The sequence below is a fragment of the Cupressus sempervirens genome, chromosome 3, assembly GCF_028749045.1.
Source record: "Cupressus sempervirens isolate cs-2001-9-10 chromosome 3, ASM2874904v1, whole genome shotgun sequence".
Classification (NCBI taxonomy): Eukaryota; Viridiplantae; Streptophyta; class Pinopsida; order Cupressales; family Cupressaceae; genus Cupressus; species Cupressus sempervirens.
In genome coordinates this window covers 160,562,199-160,585,415 of record NC_143120.1, presented here as the reverse complement: position 1 = coordinate 160,585,415, position 23,217 = coordinate 160,562,199, and the positions used below count along the sequence as shown (strand labels likewise).

General features: G+C 36.0%; 1 protein-coding gene across 6 annotated transcripts in view; it reads left to right on the top strand.

Annotated features, from left to right (window-relative positions):
- LOC149565255 (uncharacterized) overlaps positions 1–23,217 on the top strand; it is a 99,034-nt gene that overhangs the window by 37,472 nt on the left and 38,345 nt on the right. For all 6 annotated transcript variants that reach the window (XM_089818802.1, XM_089818800.1, XM_089818799.1 and 3 more), the window contains one exon: positions 22,106–22,202. In XM_089818802.1, coding sequence (XP_089674928.1) covers positions 22,106–22,202 — 97 coding nt within the window. The remainder of the gene's footprint in view (positions 1–22,105; positions 22,203–23,217) is intronic.

The window sequence follows — 23,217 nt, the reverse complement described above, 5'->3', positions numbered from 1 at the left end:
GTTCCATCCTTAGTGGTGGTGGTGGTCCTCCTTGTTGTCCTGGCTGATAGATGATAAGAGCTAAAGGATTATCTTGGTATTTTGGTTCAACAAAGAGGTCGTTCAGGTGCAATGATCCTTCTGAGGATGAGGATGAAGGCAATTCTTGTTGGACGTCAATAAATGGATTTTCAAATGGTTGGTCTTCTTCTTGGGGAATTTTTGGCTTAGAATCAAGATTTTCTTCTATCTGAAAGGGGTTGTTCTGAAAAAGGAATCTTCCAAGGTGGTCTCTTCTTCTATGCATGCAAAGATGCGTGGTAACAAAAAGTAACTAATTGGAAAATGTAGGTCATACTAGAACAACTAAACTTCCTATTCTATGAAAACGTGGAAAATGACCTTGATAAATGGATTAGATTGACACCATCCTCGGCAACGGCGCCAAAAATGCTTGGTCTATTTAATCAGATTGGAAACTAGAGTGATTTACCTTTACTTATGGATTGGACATCCTTAAGTAGTAACCAATTGACTTACTAGGCTCATTGTTATGTGAAACTAGGGACGCAAACTTGAAATAGTATCTGCAAAGTATGTGCTCTAAACCTAGATAATTGTCATTACTTATGTTATGGAAATGAAATGTTTGAAAACTAAATGCTGAACTTCAATCCTATCCTGAAACTTGGAAATGGAAGCATCTATTGTAGTCATAGTTTAAAAATTCGGTTTTAGTAATATCTTGGCCAACCCGAAATTTTTGTAAATATCGGAATCGGCAAAAACTCGGCAAAAAATTGACACTTTTATCGAACATTTGAAATATATAATTTCTTAAAATATTCTTAAAAACCCATACATACACACCAAATTTTTAGAACATATAATGATTTGAGATTTTCACCATATATTATTCAAAGTTTTGAGTTAAACAGTAATTTATAACAACTAAAACTTAGTAGATTAACATAGTGATATAATCATATACCAAAAAACAAGTACAACATTTGAATTTAAATAAGTTCAATACATATAAATGTCAAACTCCATGAAACTACAACTTCTGAATACATATAAAGTTCAAGTGTTAGTATGAATGCAAACTAAAAGTAGCAATCATAAATTGTGTCTACAAGTAAAGCTCAAAAGAGACCGCTGGTGCTGACTTGGTGGTGTTGAAGTAGTTTCTTTAGCAACAACCTCAATAGGTGCCTCAAGCTTGACAAAGCCTCTGATGGATGGCCAAGCTCATATTCCTCCTCACGTGTTGCCACATTAGCATCCCAGTCATCTGCCTCCATCTCAAACTTAGCTAGTTGCTCATTTGTCAATAAAGGATCACCTACATACAAGGATCAACAACATACACATCTGCATCCTCACCATCAGGAGGAGCAATGCAATTTGCTGAATATGGATCAATATCATCCAAGTTAGGTGCTTCATATGAAGTTTTCCCTTCTGACTTCTTGTGCAAGAGAAGGTTGTACTTCACATAAACCAAGTCATTTAAGCGCTTTTGAGTCAACCTTTTATGTTTCTTTGTGTGTATGTTTTGAAAAGTACTCCAGTTTCTCTCACAACTAGAAGCACTATAAGGCTGTGATATTTGGATGGCAAGCTTTTGAATATTAGGTGTTGTGGTACCATAATCTTCCCACCATAAATCTAGCAGGATTAAAAGAAACCATTTATGATGTGGTAAAACTTCCATTAAAGTTCATGAGCGAAATAAATGGCCATGGGATTTTTATCCCCATCCATAATTCATAGAACCTTTACCAACGGTTCTAACACCTAGACATAAAGAATCATACAAAAATCAACGTATGTAAATATTTCAAAATTAAATACTACATCGTCAATGAAGACTTGAAAACTTTCTTTGAGGATCTCCTCCATTAGCTTTTCAAAGCTAGCATCAAACAGAATCTTCGCAACCTTCTTTGCTTCAGGCTTCTTGGCATAAGGACTCTCTAACCATTTCTTTTCTAGAAACACACGCTTAAGGTCTAACAAAGTCCCAGATATGCTTTACAAGTTTACAAAAATAGTTGCACAACATGTGACTCTTGCTTGTACAAGATCCTTACCGCTAGTGTGCTCTCTCATAAGACTCAAGACCCATTTATGATTGTAGATGTACTTCACAATATTCCTTCCATATTCAACCAACTTCTCCACTTAGCGCAGTTTCCTCAGGTCATCAAGGAGCAAGTCAAGACAATGGGCAACACAAGGACTCTAAAATAGTGTGGGATGCCTCTTCATCAAAAGTCTACTAGCTACCACATACACAACTGCATTATCGGTCACAATCTGGATGACATTAGCGACTCCCACTTCCATTACCACCTCATCCAACATGTACAAATTTTGTGCATTTTTTACTTGATTAGAGGCATCTATTGGTTTGAGAAATACCAAACCCTTGAAGCAACTATAAAGTTGATGAGTGTCCTATTTCTGCCATCTATCCACCCATCGAATATAATAGTGTAGCCTTTTTGTTCCCAAACTTTCCTTTGCTCTTTCACAAGCTGATGAATATTTCTTACCTCACTATTTAACAACGGCCCACTCACCTCGTAAGGAGTTGGGGGCTTGAACCCCTTACCAGAAAGAAATCAAAGTTACCTTTTGATCCCATTACAAACCAGGCAAGGCATTGAAGGGAATATCAATTGGGATCCAAAATCTTGTAATTGTCACCTTTGTCTTCTCATGCATCTCTTTGTTCCATGCATTGCCTAGTAAGCCGGGTTGAGCACCAGGAGTGTTATGTGGAGCCCAAAAGTCTGCTAAAGACCCACCACCACTTCTCGATCCTCGTATCCAAGGCCCAATAGAAGAACCCTCTCCACTTGTTTGTGATCCTGTAGAACTAAAAGTCCCCATTGGGGCTGCCATGGCCTCAAATGTCCTCTTTTTTGCTGCCTTGTTTTATGCATAGTTTTGAAGGCTTGTCAAAGCCTCTTTTGTAGCCTCTTCTGGACATCTAAGTTGCCGATTCGGGTTCGGGGACGGAATCGGGTTCAAGGTTCGGGTTCGTGAGTTTGGGCAAATTTTTTTTTCCCATTTGGGTTCATGGGTGGGTTCGTGAGTGTATATATATACATGTATATACAAGAGAAACATGCATAGTTGTAAAACAAAGTCATTTCACAATATGAATAATTGTTGCTTGATCATTGATCAAAGCCAAATGTCAACGATAAACATTAAATACTTGCTCATTAATTGATCTTCATGATTGTAAAGAAAATTATACATTGAATTACTAAATTGCAAAACATAGACTAGTTCATCAAATAATAAAGTTTGAAACATGATGATAGATGACAAGTATTTAGTAGTTTATCAATAATCATCGTATCAAATGCCCTTCAAAGGTCAAATGGATCATCATAAAATGAGGGATCAATGGCTTCATCCCCAACTGCAACTATATCTAGATCCTCATCATTGGAACCCAAATTGGTTCCACTAGTCCCATATGCTGCTGTATCATCCTCCTCCTCAACATAAGAGATTAGATGAGTAAAATATCTATTATTAAGTTCCTTTTAGAGGTACATAAGGAAAAAAACAAAAAAAATACTCTTTAAAGTTGTTTTAGCCCTAGGTCCTCTTGGGTTTGTCTGGGTTCACTCCAACAAGGACCTGGGCGAACCCACAGTCCAAACTAAGGACCCAACTCGGATTCGTGGGCGAATCCAGACCCGAATCCGAGCAACATGGGACGAATCCAGCAACTTAGCCGGACATTCATCACATGTTGTAATATCATTGCATGGAATTTTTGCAAGATGGTATTTCAATTGGCTTACGCCTAAAGTCATATGCTTATGGCAAAATATACATTTGACGTGTCCTTTGGCTTCTACTGGGATCCCATATTTCCATAATGTGTCCTCTATGACACCAACCATCTTGTGAAGAAATAGGTAGACTTTGAGAACCTAACAAAAAAACAACAAATTATAATTAGAAAGCCTCCAAATTTACAATAAATGAAATTAATATTTTATAAATTTATTAAAATACTGTTACAAATCTATTACTATATCTTATAAATCTATTAAAAACTTTTAAAATGTATTATAAATATATTAATTATAAATCTGTTAAAAAATGGTAAAATACAGTATTAACACTTGGAAAAAAGAAAATAAAACAGTATTGGTAATTTAACAATTTAGTATTATACTAAATTTAAAATACTAAATTTGAGTTGCAGTAAAATCTAAATAGTAACTGTTAAATTATATATAAAAATAGTAATATATTATATAATATTAGGAAATTTAAAAATTAAAACACAGTCTATTTATATATTTTTAATATTTAATTGAAAACCAAAACACAATAAATTTTGAATCTTGATTTTACTATTACAAAATAAATTTAGTCTTAAACAAAAAAATAAAATTAAACAAAATATATTAATTTGAAAAAAAAAAAAGATTACAAAAAATAAAATACTCATTAACATACTGCTGAAAGGTGCCAAAAAGCTCTGTGAAGTCTCAGCGTCGTTCAATGCCAGTGACGTCTACTGTTACTGCCAGTGTTGTCCAATGCCAAGTTGAATGCAAAGTGCAGACTCCAGACAATGTCGTTGAGCAATGCCAACTCGAACAGAGAGATGCCAACTCAAATGCAAAGTGTAGATTCCGGACAATGCCATTGAGATTAGGTTTAGAATGCAAACAAATAAGAGTCTTCCAGGTCGCAAGGGATACAAATGAGAGTGGAAGATTCTTCAACTAATATTTTTTGAACATAATATTAAAACTAAAATGTACTGCCTGGTACTTTCAACAATATTTTCCTCTGAGTTTTGGCGTTTATTGCGATATCTTCTAAAATAGACGCTGCGATTTTTTGCTGTATCCCGTTGCTGTTTTTGGCGTGATTTAATCACTCAGGTCTGTGCTTTGCAAAATACTGTGAGATTGGCAATATTCCACTGAATTTTTCGAGTATGATTCTATTGAAACTTGGAAGCAATTCAATTACAAGTAGGATTCTACTCTGCTTGCCTATGTTGCATGAATAACCGTGAGTTCTGTTGCTATGTGTCTGCAGGAACAACAAAGGGCTAAACTACCACTCAGAAAGTGAGAAAGTAAAACTAACAGCAGGATTCACTCACCAAGAGGGCCCCCTTGTGTGAGTGAAAAGGAACCATACTCAAAATAAACTAATGGAGATAGAAACCTTCATCTTTATTAATGCTTGAGACATTGGTTACAAACTGAAATATGAAATACTTCATTGCCTAATGCTTACTTCAGATTGCAATGGCTTTTTCGACTGACTAGTAGAAGTCTGAGAAACAGCTTATTTAAAACAGAAAATCTATAGAAAACTTCCTAGATTAAAGGCCTATTCAACCACGATGACATAGCAGAGCTATTACATTCATAAATTGCAGCAGCTTATGATAAATCCTATTTCGTCAGAACAAGTCTTCCTGTTAACAGCTACACAGAAATATAGGACCACGAGATGCTAGATTTGTGTATGGGCAGTTGATTGTTGCTTTGACCTGCGTGTTGGATAATGAATATTCCCATGACAGTTAGCCGCTTTTATCCCTGCAGTTATAGATTGAACCAGTTAATCTCCTTTTCTGCTAGTGCTCCATTGTCCTGTTGGAAATGATTGAAAAGATCATGAGGAAAGTCTTGGAATGATCATATGGAACTGGTAAAGAATGTTCTCAATCATTGTTTTGTCATTGATGTCAAACTTGCTACTTGCAGGAATGACAATTGCTTTAGTGATCCAAATACTATCAAGTGGTTGATTGACAAGGAGGAGGCAATCAATAAGCTGTAACTAGAACACCTAGAGAAAGGTTGAAGTTATGATGTTGAAATGAAGCAGAACGATCAGCTAAGCCTTTGATGAAAAAGTGTATTGATGACATAGAGGATGGGCACACTGAAACATATCAAAGATTTAAGGTTTTAGCTAAGACATCTGTAAAGCCTAACTAAAGATTCATTAGAAAGAGGGAGCCGAGCAAGCTAGTAGGTGCCGAACAGATTCCTAGTTAAAGCCGAGTGAACTTCAAGTGCCGAGTAAACTTCAGATGCCGAGTGAACTTCAAGTGCCGAGTGAACTTTAGATGCCGAGTAAAATCAAATGCCGAGTAGATACAAGTGTCGAGCAGAAACAGATGCCGAGCATCAGAAAACCAATAATGCCGAGTAACACAGAGATGCCGAGCATCAGTAAATCAATAATGCCGAGTTGCTGCATTATTTTGAAAATTGAAGATTCACCAGATCCAAGCCGACAAGGTTGTTATCTAGAAATCTGTGAATTAAATGGAAGATAAAAATGATGAGTTGGTGGCACAGAACACCATGTAGAACGTTTTTTTGGAGATTACAACTAGAGTTTAGACGAAGTTTCTAGATAAGAGCAAGATATAGGGTAGATACATTGTATCCTACCTAATCCATATGAAACCCTAAAGTTGGAAAGGAAGAATCGAGCGGCAAAAGGCAAACCGGATTTCTATTTAAGAAGTCATAAGGTCATGAAGCAGAGAGAGGAGAAGGTGGTCGAGCATAAAGCATGAAGTGCTGAAGGAGGTGCTAAGGAGAAAGAGAGCACAATTACTTTGTTTCGATAAGAAGACCCCAGATATGATTGCATTGGCATAATGAGTAAAAAGACATGAAGCTTGAGAGGAAGACAAGCTGTGAAGCTTGAGAGGAAGACAAGCTGTCAGAGCTGAAGTGATTAAAGCCAAGCAAAAGGATAGAACTGAAGAGTGATCTGAAATCTGCAAAGTATGTTGTAAGTTGTAAGTTGTATCAGATCAACATTCTATTATTGTTACTCTTTAGCAATTGTAACAGTTAGTTTAAATCCTATGGACTTAGGTTGGTTTAATAGCCATGAGGTAAATCCTTTAACAGGGTGACATTCCAAGTGAATGTTCTAAAGTCCTTTGATCAGGCCCATTCCTAACAATTTGGTGAAATCCTCTAACAAGGTCACATTTAACAGTGTGTTGTAAGCCTTTAACAGGGCAGGCTTTTAACAGGGCATCACTTTGGAAGAGTGAATCAAGTAGCATGTTACTGGTGGTTTTTCCCAAATTGGGTTTCCATGTAAATCATTGTGTCATGTGTTAATCTTGCATGTTTTATTACTGCATGTTGATTTATTGTAACTTGCTAATATGGTTGAACTAAGTTTGGATGGATGGAAAGTGTATGGATTCATTAAAAGTAGTGAAAAAGTATTATTAGGGCATTTGGACTTTGGATAACTGATTCACCCCCCCTCTCAGTTATTCTAAAGAATTCTAACAATTGGTATCAGAGCCAAACTGCTAATTCAGTTTAAAGGGACTATAAGCAGGAAAGATCAAAATGTCTAAGAGAGAAGTCCCCAAGCTCAACAAAGACAACTTTGTTGCATGGCAAAGTTTGATGAAGCTACATCTTGGATCCATAGGAGATTATGCCCAAAATTCAATTATTACTGAACATGTTGATCCAACTAGTACTCTTGCTGCAAAAGATATGAAAAACAAACAGGAACACAATCAGACAATGCTGGAAATTGCCTCTGCACTCAACTATGCTGAATTTGATGATATCAAAGGATGTGACATTGCATTCAAAATGTGGAAAGCCCTATCAGACATCTATGGAGGAGATCAGAATGTCCAAAGAGCAAAAAGAGAAAGTCTCAGAGGAAAGTTTGATGATATGAAAATGGAGGAAAATGAGAATGCTGCTCAGTATGGTGCAAGAATAAAGGAAGTGGTAAGTGCAATAAGATGTTTGAATGGTCAATTGGATGAAGATACTGTTAATAGTAAGTTCTTAAGAACCTTGTTCCCTATCTATGCTATTAGAGTATCTGCAATACAAAAACTAAGATGTGTACTAGGAAACAATTTAAGTTTTGAAGGTATAGTGGGTAGACTCACTGCATTTGACTTATCTAACTTTGACAACTACAAACCTGAGAATGTTGAATTTGCTTTCAAAGCCAAGCTATCACTGAAAGATGCTGAACAGGTAAAATAAAAAAAGGGAAGAAAGATGAAATATATATCCAGTGACAGTAGCACTGATGAGGAAGATGTGGAACAATTTGAAGCACTACTTGCTAGAAGATTTCACAGAGGTAAAGGAAAATTCAAAGGTAAGATGCCTATCATTTGTTTTAATTGCAATGAAGTAGGTCATATTGCTGCCAGATGTACACAGAAAAAGGATTACAGGGAAGGCAACAAATACAAATATGGAAGAGAAGATAATAAGAGAGATTACAAAGACAAAGGCAAGAAGTGTTATATTGTTGAAGAAAATTCTAATGATAATGATGATGAAGTTGTTTATGTAGCCATGAAGGACCAATCTGATGAAGAAGAGCCTACAACACTGGTAACATGTATGAACAAGAATGACAGATGGATCATAGACAGTGGATGCTCACATCACATGGCAGGAGACAAAAGTAAGTTTGTTAACTTTACTCAGTATGATGGAAATAGTGTTAGATTTGGTAATGATGCTCCATCAAATAAAAGGAAAAGGTTCCATTAAGCTTATAGAACAAATTTCATGTGATAATGCATGCTATGTTGAAGGATTAAACTACAATTTGCTTAGTGTCTCACAGTTAGGCAATATAGGATGTAAAGTAGAGTTTGGAAACAAAACTGCAAAAATCTATGATACTGATGGTAAACTGATAGGAAAAGGAGATCAAACAAGAAGTAATCTGTTTTACCTTGATATAGATGATGTCTCTTGTTTTGTTGCAAAATTTGATGATGAATGGTTATGGCATAGAAGGCTATGTCATGTCAACTTTGACAATCTAGTCAATATTAGTAAAATGAAGAAAGTCAGAGGTTTACCAAAATTGAAGAAGCCTGATAATACCATGTGCAAACAATGTCAACTAGGAAAGATGACAAAGTCAAGTTTTAAAAGCAAAAACTATACATTTAAAAAAGTACTTGAGTTAGTTCATACTGACTTATGTGATCCAATGGAAGTACAAAGTTATAGAGGAGATAAATACATAATGTTGTTTGTTGATGACTATTCCAGGATGATGATTGTTATGTTCTTAAGACAAAAATTTGATGCTTTTCAAATGTTTAAGTGGTATGTGGCTAGAGTTGCAAAGCAAATAGGAAAAAGCTTGAAATGCCTGAGATCAGACAGAGGTGGTGAATTCACATCAAAAGAATTCGAGATATTTTGTAATGACAAAGGAATCAAAAGACAAACGTCAGCTCCCAGAACTCCCTCACAGAGCGGAATTGCTGAAAGAAGAAATAGATCTGTGATTGACTGTGCCAGAACATTAATGATGGAAAAGACTGTTGCTCTAAAATACTGGAGAGAAGTTGTAAGTGTAGCTATTCATACACTGAACCGAGTACAAGTCAAGAAAGGTACAAATACAACACCTTTTGAATTATGGTATGGTCACTCACCCAATGTAAAACATTTCAAAGTGTTTGGTTGTAAGTGCTTTATCCTTAAAGATGCTAGAAATGGAAAATTTGATGCAAAAAGTGACGAAGGCATATTTCTTGGTTACTTCACTAGAAGTAAGGCATACAAGTGTTTGAATACTAACACTAACAAAATTGTGGAAAGTGCAAATGTAAACTTTGATGAGCATACAGAAGTCCAAGCTGAAGAACCAAAGAGAACGAATGAATACAGAACCTTTGTGTATTCTTATGAAGGAATGCCTGTTGATGAGGATGTTGTCAATCAAATTGAAACTCAACAACAAATTTCAGTTTCAGCCGAGTCACAACCAGTGAATGCCGAGTTGCATTCATAAGCCGAGTTGCAGAATGAAGGAAATGCACAATCTAATTCAGAAGTCAGTACACATGAAATAGATGAAGAACAACCTGACAACTCAGTACATAGTGACCCTGAATCAGAAAGATCAAACATGGAAATGTAAAAAGACATCACCCTGCTGAACAGATAATTGGTGACAAAGATGCAAGACCAATGACAAGGAACAGACTAAGACATGAATCATGTCTGATTAGCAAATCTGAACCTAAAACAGTATATGGTGCATTACAAGATGATGACTGGTATAAAGCTATGGAAGAAGAGATTGATCAAATAAAGAAGACCAAAACCTGAAGTTTAGTTCCCAGACCAGTTGACAAAAATGTGATTGGCACCAAGTGGGTATTCAGAAACAAGCTAGATGAGAATGGTGAGATTACTAGAAACAAAGCTAGACTAGTATGCAAGGGTTATGCTCAAGAAGAAGGACTAGACTATGGGGAAACATTTGCCCCTGTTGCTAGAATGGAAGGAGTAAGAACTTTACTTGCATATGCTGCATATAAAGATTTCAAAGTTTATCATATGGATGTAAAGTCTGCTTTTCTAAATGGTATATTAGAAGAAGAAGTCTACATTGAACAACCAAAAGGATTTGTTGATGAGAACAACAAGGATATGGTTTGTAAATTACATAAAGCACTCTATGGTCTGAAACAAGTACCTAGAGCATGGTATGAGAGACTTCACAAGTATCTAGTGCAAATAGGATTTGAAAGAACAGATGATAACAGCAACATGTACATCAAAGCAGAAGAAGGTAAGGATATTATTGTATTTGAAATCTTTGTGGATAACATAGTGTTTGGAGGAAAGGAAGTGCTTTGCAAAGGCATTGCTGACAAAATGAAATATGAGTTTGAAATGTCTATGTTTGGAGAGATCAAATTTTTTGTTGGATTGCAAGTACATCAACTAAAACATGGTATATTTGTGACACAATCAAAGTATATCAAAGAAATACTCAAAACGTTTGGATTGGAGGAGTCCAAACCAGTCAACACACCAATGGCGACAGGAAATAAGCTATCCAAAAATGATGAATCAGCTGAAGTCAATCAAACAATGTACAGATTCATGATTGGAAAACTACAATATGTTGTACATAGCAGACCAGACATAGCATTAGCAGTTGGAATAGTGGCTAGATTCTTTGCTAATCCCAAAGAAAATCATCTCATAGCAGTAAAAAGAATAATGAGATATCTTAAAGAAACTGATAACTTTGGTCTATACTACAAAAAGAATGGAAAGTTTGAACTCAATGCATATACAGATGCAGATTGGGGAGGCAACATTGATGACAGAAAAAGCACAAGTGGAGGTGCATTATTTTTAGGTAAAAGGCTAGTTACTTGGACTAGCAAGAAACAAACATGCACATCTTAGTCCACTGCAGAATCAGAATATGTAGCAGCTGCAGTCAATTGACAAACATTGTGTGGCTCACACATCTATTAAGAGGAATGAAAGAAGAGGTAACAAAACCTGTGATATTGTATTGTGATAATACAAGTGCTATAAATATATCCAAAAATCCAGTAATGCATGCAAAAATCAAGCATATTGCAATCAAGTATCATTATGTTAGAGAATTGGTAGAAGACAAACAAGTGAAGTTGGAATACATTCACACAAAGGAACAAACTGTAGATATCTTCACTAAACCATTGCCCAAGGACACTTATGAATATCTTAGAGGCAAGTTGGGGGTAATATCTCTAACTCAAGCAGTTTAAAGCAACAAGGATGCTGCCCTGCATCAACAGGAACAAATCATTGAAATATCAACAGAGTGATGCAGAGGATGACAGCTGGAGCAGAAACTCCAAATCAGTCACAAGCATGGTGACAGAGGGAGAAAACATGAGACGCAAAGCTTATATTTTGCATGATAAAGATGCTACATCTTTGGCATTTATGTCAAAGAGGGATAAATATGCAGAAACCTGATCAATACAAAGCAAGAGGGAGATATATATGAAAAAAGGAGATTAATGAAGAAACTGAAAGATATATATGAGATTAGTAGTAAAGATGCAGCAACCAGGAAAAGTAGCAGACAATAGCAAACAACGTATACAATCTTGGTGGTAACTAAGTTGATCAATTGATCAGTTTGGTTTTGCCATCAATGTCAAAGAGGGAGATTGTTGGAAATGATTGAAAAGATCATGAGGAAAATTTTGGAATGATCATATGGAACTGGTAAAGAATGTTCTCAATCATTGTTTTGTCATTGATGTCAAACTTGCTACTTGCAGGAATGACAATTGCTTTAATGATCCAAATACTATCAAGTGGTTGATTGACAAGGAGGAGGCAATCAATAAGCTGTAACTAGAACACCTAGAGAAAGGTTGAAGTTATGATGTTGAAATGAAGTAGAAGGATCAGCTAAGCCTTTGACGAAAAAGTGTATTGATGACATAGAGGATGGGCACATTGAAACATATCAAAGATGTAAGGTTTTAGCTAAGACATTTGTAAAGCCTAACTAAAAATTCATTAGAAAGAGGGAGCCGAGCAAGCTAGTAGGTGCCGAACAAATTCCTAGTTAAAGCCGAGTGAACTTCAAGTGCCGAGTAAACATCAGATGCCGAGTGAACTTCAGATGCCGAGTGAATTTCAAGTGCCGAGTAAACTTCAGATGCCGAGTAAAATCAAATGCCGAGAAGATACAAGTGCCGAGCAGAAACAGATGCCGAGCATCAGAAAACCAATAGTGCCGAGTAACACAGAGATGCCGAGCATCAGTAAATCAATAACGCCGGGTTGCTGCATTATTTTGAAAATCGAAGATTCGCCAGATCCAAGCCGACAAGGTTGTTATCTAGAAATCTGTGAATTAAATGGAAGATAAGAATGATGAGCTGGTGGCATAGAACACCATGTAGAACGTTTTTTTGGAGATTACAACTGGAGTCTAGACAAAGTTTCTAGATAAGAGTAAGATACAGGGTAGATACATTGTATCCTACCTAATCCATATGAAACCCTAAAGTTGGAAAGGGAGAATTGAGCGGCAAAAGGCAAACCAGATTTCTATTTAAGAAGTCATAAGGTCATGAAGCAGAGAGAGGAGAAGGTGGTCGAGCATAAAGCATGAAGTCCTGAAGGAGGTGCTAAGGAGAAAGAGAGCACAGTTACTTTGTTTCGATAAGAAGACCCCAAATATGATTGCATTGGCATAATGAGTAAGAAGACTCAAGGAGACGAAGCTTGAGAGGAAGACAAGCTGTCAGAGCTGAAGTGATTAAAGCCAAGCAAAATGATAGAACTGAAGAGTGATCTGAAATTTGCAAAGTATGTTGTAAGTTGTATCAGATCAACATTCTATTATTGTTAGTCTCTAGCAATTGTAACAGTTAGTTTAAATCCTATGGACTTAGGTTGGTTTAATAGCCATGAGGTAAATCCTTTAACAGGGTGACATTCCAAGTGAATGTTCTAAAGTCCTTTGATCAGGCCCATTCCTAACAGTTTGGTGAAATCCTCTAACAAGGTCACATTTAACAATGTGTTGTAATCCTTTAACAGGGCATCACTTTGGAAGAGTGAGAATCAAGTAGCATGTTACTGGTGGTTTTTCCCAAATTGGGTTTCCACAAATCATTGTGTCATGTGTTAATCTTGCATGTTTTATTACTGCATGTTGATTTATTGTAACTTGGTAATATGGTTGAACTAAGTTTGGATGGATGAAAAGTGTATGGATTCATTAAAAGTAGTGAAAAAGTATTATTAGGGCATTTGGACTTTGAATAACTGATTCACCCCCCCCCCTCTCAGTTATTCTAAAGAATTCTAACACGTCCATGCTGACTTATTTCTGCATCATATTAATAGCATATGCAATATTTTGCAACGCATAATCATACCATTATTTCACAATAGCATTTATCATACTAACTCATTCTTGCACATAGGACTCTTGGCTGAAGGAACACTTACACAATAAGAACTTAGGATAAGAGATAACCAGTTTACTAATACATATTCGTTTGATTGTTTTTCATTCATCACCATAAGTTTTGATTAGGGAATTATATCAGGAGAGTATTAAACTAAAATAGGTACATGCAAGATAACAACTTATACATGATAATGTTTTAAAAGAGTCTTTTAGTTTTAGGAAATAAAACAAGAGAAACTCCTAAACTATCATTTGTAAATAGGAAATTTATAGGCCATTAATTGGCCTCATCGGGTTTGTCAAATTGTTCTTCATACTTTGAATCATCTATGGGAACTTGCAGTTCCTTGTTCAACTCATCCACACGACTGGCTTGTTGCCAAAGGGTGTTTGAAATTCCTTGCACTTCATCCTTAAGAGTTTGACCTTGTAGTACGAAGGAAAAATTGTAAGGATCACCTCCTCAAACTTGTGATGATCACCTTCTAATTCTTGAAGACGTTATTCTTTGCCTTCTATGCTTTCCCTTGAATAAAATTAATTACTTCCTTAATTTTCTTGTCCACCTGTTCTAGTGAAGTGATGCATGAAAGTTCTTATTACCTCCTCCATTTGACATCCAACTTGGGAGCTGGAAGAAATTCTTGCCACCCCCCGTGTATATTTCCTCAACCAACCCATTTGAAACTTGATTGAATCAATAGTGTCTTGACAAGAAGGGCAAGTAGATTCTGAAAGTAAAAAGATATGCATGCTACACCACTACACCAAGTATTTCCTCTGTATCCACTTCTTGGTTTCCTATTGATATCTTCTTCGAACTCAAGGAATTCTGCTTCTGAATGGAGAAGTATCAGTCTCATACACTTTTGAAAAAGAAATTCTTCCTTGTAATGCCAAGTCCACCCTCAAAAGGAATATCAAGCAATGCATCTCTTCGTGCTCTGTGGTGCCATGCATTCTATGTTGCCTTGAGGCTGCAAGCTGAGATAACCTACATGGATGCAATCATTTACTCAAATCAAACCAAATTGGGAGAATGTCAACCTGCTTGTCTATTGAGAATTCTCTTCCTTTTTTCCTTTAAGGATTTTCTGTTTTGTCACATTTTTGAGTATTTTTTTTTGAACGTGGTTCAGCTTTTTAAGAGATCTTTTATTTTAAATATAGCTTGAAAGCCCATTCTTGTTGATATCCACAAATGAACTTTGTTCGCCCTCCCTCTAGTGCCAATTTCTGTTGGTACGATGATGGAGGGTATGTATGTTAGCAATACTTTGATGTTCTAAGTCATTCCAAGAATGAAATTTAATTCAGCCCTTCCTCTAGCACCAATTTGATATTCTAAGTCATTCCAAGAATGAAATTTAATTCAGCCCTTCCTCTAGCACCAATTTCTGTAGATTTGAGTTTTGTTCCACTACAACATACACAGTCAAATACCCAATGTTTCGAAATAAATCATCAACTACTCAATCCTCTCTTGATATAAGGTCATCTCTCACGATAATCTTGCAAAGTAAGATCATGAAATGACTTCAAGGTTCCTTCTTAATTGTGGACTTCACTCAGTTTTATGATGTGATATGCTGGTTATCACAAATGGACTAAAACTATTCATTCAATGATATAAACTCTTTCTCTTATAGATTTGGCTTTACAACATGCAATGAAAATGTGGTTTTGATCTTCAAATCTTTCCATTTTAACACAAAATTAAACTGGCTAACTTCTATTCCTAACTGTGAATGCAAGGAATCATGGATGACTTGGACTCTACTAAATGTAATCTTGCCAGTGACTTTTTTTTCATACTCATGAATAGAATTGCCAAAAAATCTTCTATATCTGATATATGCCTCTACCTGTTTCCAAGTCATTCAAACATAAAGCCTTCTGGATCATCTACGTACTTTTGTAAAAAAAACTTTAAAGTTGAAGTTTGGTATGTCACCACATATATATTTTGAATCTATGACAGCCTTGCACTCGTATATACCAAACTGGGCTGGAAAATCAATTCGCAATTTACACCTGCTCCTCAAAAGAAAATGAATCTCAGCAATCTCTCTCAAATACTCCATGATGATGATCTGATCATTTGAATGCTTTTAGATCATATTGGGATTATAAGCAATCTCAAAAACCCTGGTATAATTGAATGAGGGATTTTGTATTAATCAATCAACATGTTTTAAATTAAATGCTGTAGCATGTTCCAAAATGTAGATATGCATATGCTACAAAACAATCGTAGTTATTAGGAACATTCCAATAATGAAAAAATATTTACAATATTAGAAACATTCTAATATTTACAAGATTTATAATATTGGCCATTAAAATAATATTAACAGGATTTTATTCTAATAACCTTAGCTGAAATACTTTGTAAGCTGTAACATTTGTGCTTCATTAGCTTTCCATGTTTTACAACAACAAACTTCTATGACAGTATCTTTTGATGAAGACAGATGATGGACGTTGAAACACTCTAAATGACTACTTCTCACTGTTTGTTCTAAAAGCTGAACCTTTACACTGAAAATGTGCTCTTAACAGGTTAACATATCCTCTTCTGTACTGTAGATAATATGACTGCTTTTCAGGCAATTACAAAGAGGAAAGAACAGCAAAGGTAAATGCAAGCATTCGAATTTAACCTCAAACCTCAGGCACCACCAATTGAATTTGAAAATCTGACTTGAGAACTTTGGGAGGTGATCGAGATCACTTCTGAATGTTTAATTAATATTGCTTGAAATTGCTGATCAATTGCTACCAATTGGATCAAATCACAAAGACCTATTTCTGAATCCATGTTGCCTGTTATTTCTCTTTTAAATTACCTCTGGATAGCATTGCTTTTTCTGTCCTTTAAATCAGCTAGGTAAAACTGATTTCACATCTGTACTGAAAAGGTAATTGTTTGCTTTTTTGAAAAATTGCATCTCCTTATGGGAGAATGTGTTTATCGATAGCAATTGCATTTGATTTACATAATTCAGTCATCCTTAATAAGAAAATGTACAACTATCGATCATGCATGTGTTGACTTGTTTTAAAACTTGCTTATGCCTTTGTAGACATTGACATCAAAGATTCAAAACTCATTAACCCATCATCCTGGTGCACACCTTTCCCCTTGATTGTGATTTTGGCTTGCAAAAACATTACTCTTTCCTTTTTATGAGCACATGCCTCTGTGTGTGGCAGACTTTCACCATTGAAGTTCTATTAGTGGGGCATGTGCCCCTCTGTTGTTTTTCCTCATTTGTCAAACCAAAATCTTTCTACTATCCTATTGTGAACGATTTAATTTACAAAATCATTATAGTTGTTGTGAAAATTTGATTAAGTGTTCTAGGGTGCTTGCGTTATTCTCCTTCTGCTTTTTTTCAAACTTGAAAGCATGTCTATGTCCTCCACATTTGTACTCCTTACGCTGTCATGCGCCTTTGTAACACACCCAATTTTTGCTTTGAAAACCCTCCTCCCAGTCTCTAAGTCATGTAATTAGTCAACATTAATATATAGTAGTTGGCAAAATCTAATTTGTATTTCATGGGGTACACCTCTATTAAAAGGGGGTTTCTTGGATTTCAAAAGACATGAATCAACTCTGTTGCCTTCATTAATATATTTTTCAATAGGCACAAGAGCATGCATGTTTTTGATGTGAAGAAAATTTGTTTTTGTCCTTAGCACAGGTCTGTATATATGAGAGCAAACTGGGATTTCAAAACTTCATGTTTTTTTGTAATATTTACACATCAATGCTGCACTAGATCAGAGTTTTGAAATCAAAATAAGAAACTGTGGTGGTACCAGTTCTCAACTGTACCATGTCCTCAAACTATTATCAGCTATTGATAATTCAGAACATGATTGATCAAAAAATGGGCTATGTCATCAGCGAGCTTGTGCTTTACACTGCTTTATACATCATATACAAAATAGACCAAAATGAACCAAAAGAACTAAAAGAAGCAGTTTATGGTCATCAAAATCTGCGTGACCTAATAATATTATTACTGCACTCAGCCTGAATCACACTCGAAAGCACCAATAGGAGGATCCACTGCAGAAGGGATGTTAGCAGCTTTCTCCCAACTCGGAGCATTTGGTTTTTGAGTATTATTGATCTTTGCATTCTCTTGATCAATATTGATATTCTTTTTCCTGTATAAACAGGTTCAGAATGTCAAGTTTTTGTTGATCAAGCATCTCCCTATATGTATTGAAGTAATGGGTAGAGTGAATATCAGCATTGTAAATCAACAATGCACCTTCACACATGAGGATCATAAATCTACCTTTTGGAATCTCCACCACTACAGAAACCTGTGATATAATAGAAAAATCTACTCAAAGTGAACTCAGTGAGCCCTCTCCTTCTGATTTGAAACACCTCTTCCTTCCTCTGCTTCCAAAGAAACCAAAGAATCTCAGTAGATAAGACAGACCAAAATTGGTTATGCTTAAGATCAATAATGTCAACAAATCCAGCAAGGACCTCATTCCAAGATAGACCAGGACGACCATCACATGCAATAGGAGAACCAAAAAAAAAAGGACCAGACTTCACAAGTGAATTTGCACTAAAAAAAAGGTGTTGAAGGTATGGAGATGGCATCAGGCAAATTAATTGTGTCGTATGATGCAGTAGTAGGATTGGAAGATTGTTGTGAGGAACAATTTATCAAAGTTCCCAGCAAAAATGCAAAGAGAAAAAGGAAGACAATGGATATGCAACCTCTATCTGATTCTACAGGAGCTAATAACAAGCATAAGAACCCCGAGACGCCCAATTGTTTAACAGGCTTTACAATAATCAAATACCTCCCATGAAGTAATCCTTGATGATGAACATCCACAGTTGGAACGTTAGAGGCTTGGAAATGCCAGATAGGAAATCTGTGGTTAGAAAGTGGTGTAACAATTTGAAGAATAAAGATATCATTTGCCTTCAAGAGGTCAAGGTGGAGTTTCAAGCATATATCATGATGAAGTTTTTATGGTAAGGGTCGTGTTGCCATCCTCATTGGCCCCGAATGGACCAATAAAATCATGGCTAATGATGTTTCCCCTTGTCAGAGAGCTCAATAGGTCACTTTCAAGGTAAAAGAGAAAGTTATTGGCATTTGTAATATCCATGCTTCCAATGATTATAGAGAACGGGCCAATTTTCGGGACTGGTTAACCTCTGGCCTCCCAAATGCTCACTGGATCTTTGTTGGGGATTTCAATATGCTTGAATGGAGAAAAAATAAATGTTGAGGAATCAAACACTTCTGGAAAGGGAATAAATTTTTCTTCTGGGCTAAATTCAAAAGAAGATTTAATCTTATTGACGTGATCGAAAGAAAAAAGAACTCTATATCGGACATTTGGTATACATGGTGTAATGATCATCCAGGCCTGCAGAGAGTATACTGTAGACTACATAGATTCTATATAGATGCCTCCCTTTTTTCTTTTGCAACAAATGATGGACATACCTCTGTGATTCTTACCCCGGTCACTATCTCTGATCATTCCCGAAATCTGCCAATATCTATATTGATCTAGATTACACCTCTACTGTCAGACCTAAGATAAATAATGCTTTCAAATTGAATGTCTCCCTTCTTCATGATGAGGATCATTGATGCCATCAAGATGGCCAGTTGTCTTTCTAAGTTTTGCAATTAGGTACTCAGACCTAGAGTGGGGCTCTGTCACAGAAGTATGGAGGAAGATTTCAGGTTATAGGCAAGAAAAAGGCGATGGACAGATCTAATAGGAATCTTATTTACAAAGTAGACTAAATTGTGTTGAGAAGGAACTTGAAATCAAAGGACAAGATAATCAGTTGGAAAGTGATCAGAAATACTGCAAGTTACAGCTTAGAATATTACAAAATTATAAATTTCAAGGTCAAAAAGTGAGAGCTAGAATGAATTGGCTCAAGGAAGGTGATAGGGGCACCAAATATATTTTCGACCTTATTAGAGCCAAACAGAAAAGAGAATCATAGAGGAGTTACAAGTTGACAATTGTTTGACTAGTGAATCAAATGCCATTTAGGAGGCCTCTTACAATTTCTACAGTAATTTGTTTTCTTCCGATCATGGTGAGGACAACCAGGAGGCGCTTAACAAATGTCTGAAGTTGATCTTGAAAAAGATCTCTAAAGAAGATGCTAAGGCACTGGACATTTCAGTAGAGAAAATTGAAGCTGCAGTTAGCTCACTAGCTAATGGGAAGTCCCCTGGATTAGATGAACTTCTTGCCGATTTCGGCAAGCAAAGTTCAGAATGGATCAGCATAGAACTCCTCTCACTTTATGAGGATGCTTTTGAGCAGAGCTCCCTAAGGGAAATATTAATAGGGGGGTTACAAAACTGCTTCCTAAAAGTGGAGACAAGACCCAAGTTAAATATTGGAGATCAATCACCCTTTTGAATTTATCATATAATATTATTGCCAAATTGTTAGCTAGAAGAATTGCTGGTCTCTTGAACAGCTTTATATCTTTAACCCAAAGAGGTTTTATAAAAGGTAGTTATATATTGGAAAATTTGATTACCAGCTGGGGAGTATTACACAGGGCTAAGGTTGATGGACAAAATGCAGCTATGATCCTACTGGATTTTGGAAAAGGCATATGACTGAGTTGAATGGCCATTTCTCATTGGGAGGCTTCATGCTTTTGGCTTTCCCTCATACTTCTGCAAAATTTCATGTTTTCCTTTTCTACACCATGCAAAAAATCACCGAAACTGACTTCACTTTTTGATTTCAGATTTTGAAAACCACAACACAGGTCTGGTATCTCTGAAAACCTTCAGAATTTTCTGAAGCCCTAGAAAAAGAATGTCATCTGTCAACAACATCTTTCCTCTTCCATTTGGCATGCCTGCATATGTACTTTCATTCGTTGGGTCTTATAGATGCATCACTTTATTAGAAAATCTGGATGGCAGCAAACAAACATGTGCCTGCAATATTATCCACTTAACCTTCGTTTGCCTTCTTCATGGCGTCGTCTACTCAACAGGGTAATATAGTCTAAAGCCCCGATAGCGGTTCACAACTTCATTTGTTTTATATATTTGTTCTTCACCATATGACGGCATTTGAAAAGTCTTACTTGTTTATCCTACAAATATATGAACATAAGATGTCAAAAACAACATAGACGTACAAGACGTTTTAAAAGACAATCTGTAATCAGATGAAAATTGAAGGGCGAATCTTGAAACATGCCACATTATGAGAAGTTCCATATGGGTGCAACACATCTTTGATTAATTTTGGAATCTTCTTCTCCGTCCAAGACTTTTCATTGTTTATTTTTGCTATCAGTAAGCCTAATGAGAGTGCACACACATCAGCAATGTTGTTAGTGTTTCTTCCTTGATTTTCAACATATGCTAAATCATATGGTTGTTATCATTCTTAAATATGTCTAAATCCATAAACCCCGGAATCCAGGCCTGGTTTAGTTTCTCCACTTCATTATTATTTAGCTTGATTCTGCCCTCTTGCAGTGGTATCTTTGCCATTTTATTTTTCAAACTTCCCCTTCAAGCTCCATCCCTTTGTCTACCTTGTCAGGGATTTACCAGAAGCGAGTTGTTTATTATAAAACATGATGTATAATATAAATTTAAAGTACATTTAATATGTAGATTTATATCATAACAATACAAAATGCTGTATATTTTATAGACAATCTAACATGCAAGATGATTCCTATAGTCTTGTCAATATGGCTTGTTAGCTTTACATTAATGTTTCCTAATGTATGGCTTAGCACATAAACGACAAAATTAAGTCACTGAATTGGTAATGCCCACTGCTCTTTCAGGTCAAGACACAAATCCAGATGGGGATACAAACTAAGTGTTTGTGTCAGCTCACACAATTCTTTTACTTATTCTTGTCTTGTTTTATCTTATATTTGGATTATGACAGTTTATAATCTTTATATAACTCTTAATTTAATATCTGAACTTGAGTATTGTATACCTTTTTGCTCTATGCCATCTACTTGTTTCTAAACTTGAAAATAATTTTAGAACTAGCTTTTTGTTCACAAACATACCTCCCATCGATTAATCTTATTTTAATAAAAGGCTGAAGAAGTAGATTTTGTGCACGTGCACTACTTCTAACAACTTTGTAAGTCCAAGGCATCAGAATAAACAAAGTTCGCTACTCGCTTCTTTTTAAAGATGTATGCCTCATGTGTTGTGACTCTGAGTTATTTGACGCAACTAACTTAAAGCGTTTACATTATACCATGGTGATCAATTCTTATCTTTGAATGATTGTTCAACAGGGGAGCTGAAAATTGACAATTTGGGAGAAGGAAGCTCTAGTTCAGACATCACAGAAATGCTTCATGCTTGGTTTTTAGCAGGCTTTAGCACGGCTAGGCAAGTTCCACTCTTTTGCATGATATGTTATTGCAGTTGCAACATGAAATCAATGCTTTATTTAATTATTAGTATCAGCTGGAGTTCCTAGATATTTTTCTTTACCTAGATGTTTTATATGAAGTTCTCCTTTCTGTACATGTTTAGTTTTCAGTGCATTGTCTAAATTGTAACTTGTGAAAGGCAAAGACTAAGATTGGTAACAGAAAAGGGGCTTTTATCACTCGACTTCCAACTATACCATAGTCTCTCTTTCCTCTAGGAAGTGGTGATCAAGCAATACTTTATTTTCTGGTGTCCCGTCCACCATGAGATTGTGGGGATACATTGTCTTTTGTGTAGAGGAACAAGTGATTTTTTGGCTACTTTCTTCTACCATCTAAAACAAAAATGGCAGTTTCAGGAATAAGCCCTCAAAGGGGACTTATAGAACTGCCTGGCTGATTACCTCCTTCAGCATTTTCCTTTATCTCTTCTGCAAGAACACAAAATGGAACAGTATGTGAGGGGGAGAAGCTCCCCGAAAACTAAACCCTACTCCTAAACCTAAAGCTTTGATGCAAAGCAAATTGTGGTAAACTCAAAACAAGGTTCCAATATTCAGTTCAATCATTTAACCATCCAGTGGTTAGATTCCAAGGGGCCTTCCTAAGGACACCCTAAGGCCTTGTCCTAACTTCCCAAGGTTTCTGAATGACAAGACTAACAATGCGAAACCAATCCAATGCCATTATTAGTAAAATGCTCCACTTAATTGACAACTACCACAATCATTCCTACCAAGACTGTACTTCTCAACCCTTTGCGACCTTCAATTAGGTGGCCATTACCCCACTCATTCATTAGAGCACTGGGTTTTGTTCAAACTACCATGATTCTGCAAATTAACTACCATGATTCTGCAAATTGCTCTAGGTGACGTAGTCAGGCATAATTGTTCAAATTGAGTATTTGGCTTTTAACTCTCCAATCACCTGAACAACCCCACTAACTAAATACAGTTCCAGACACCAAT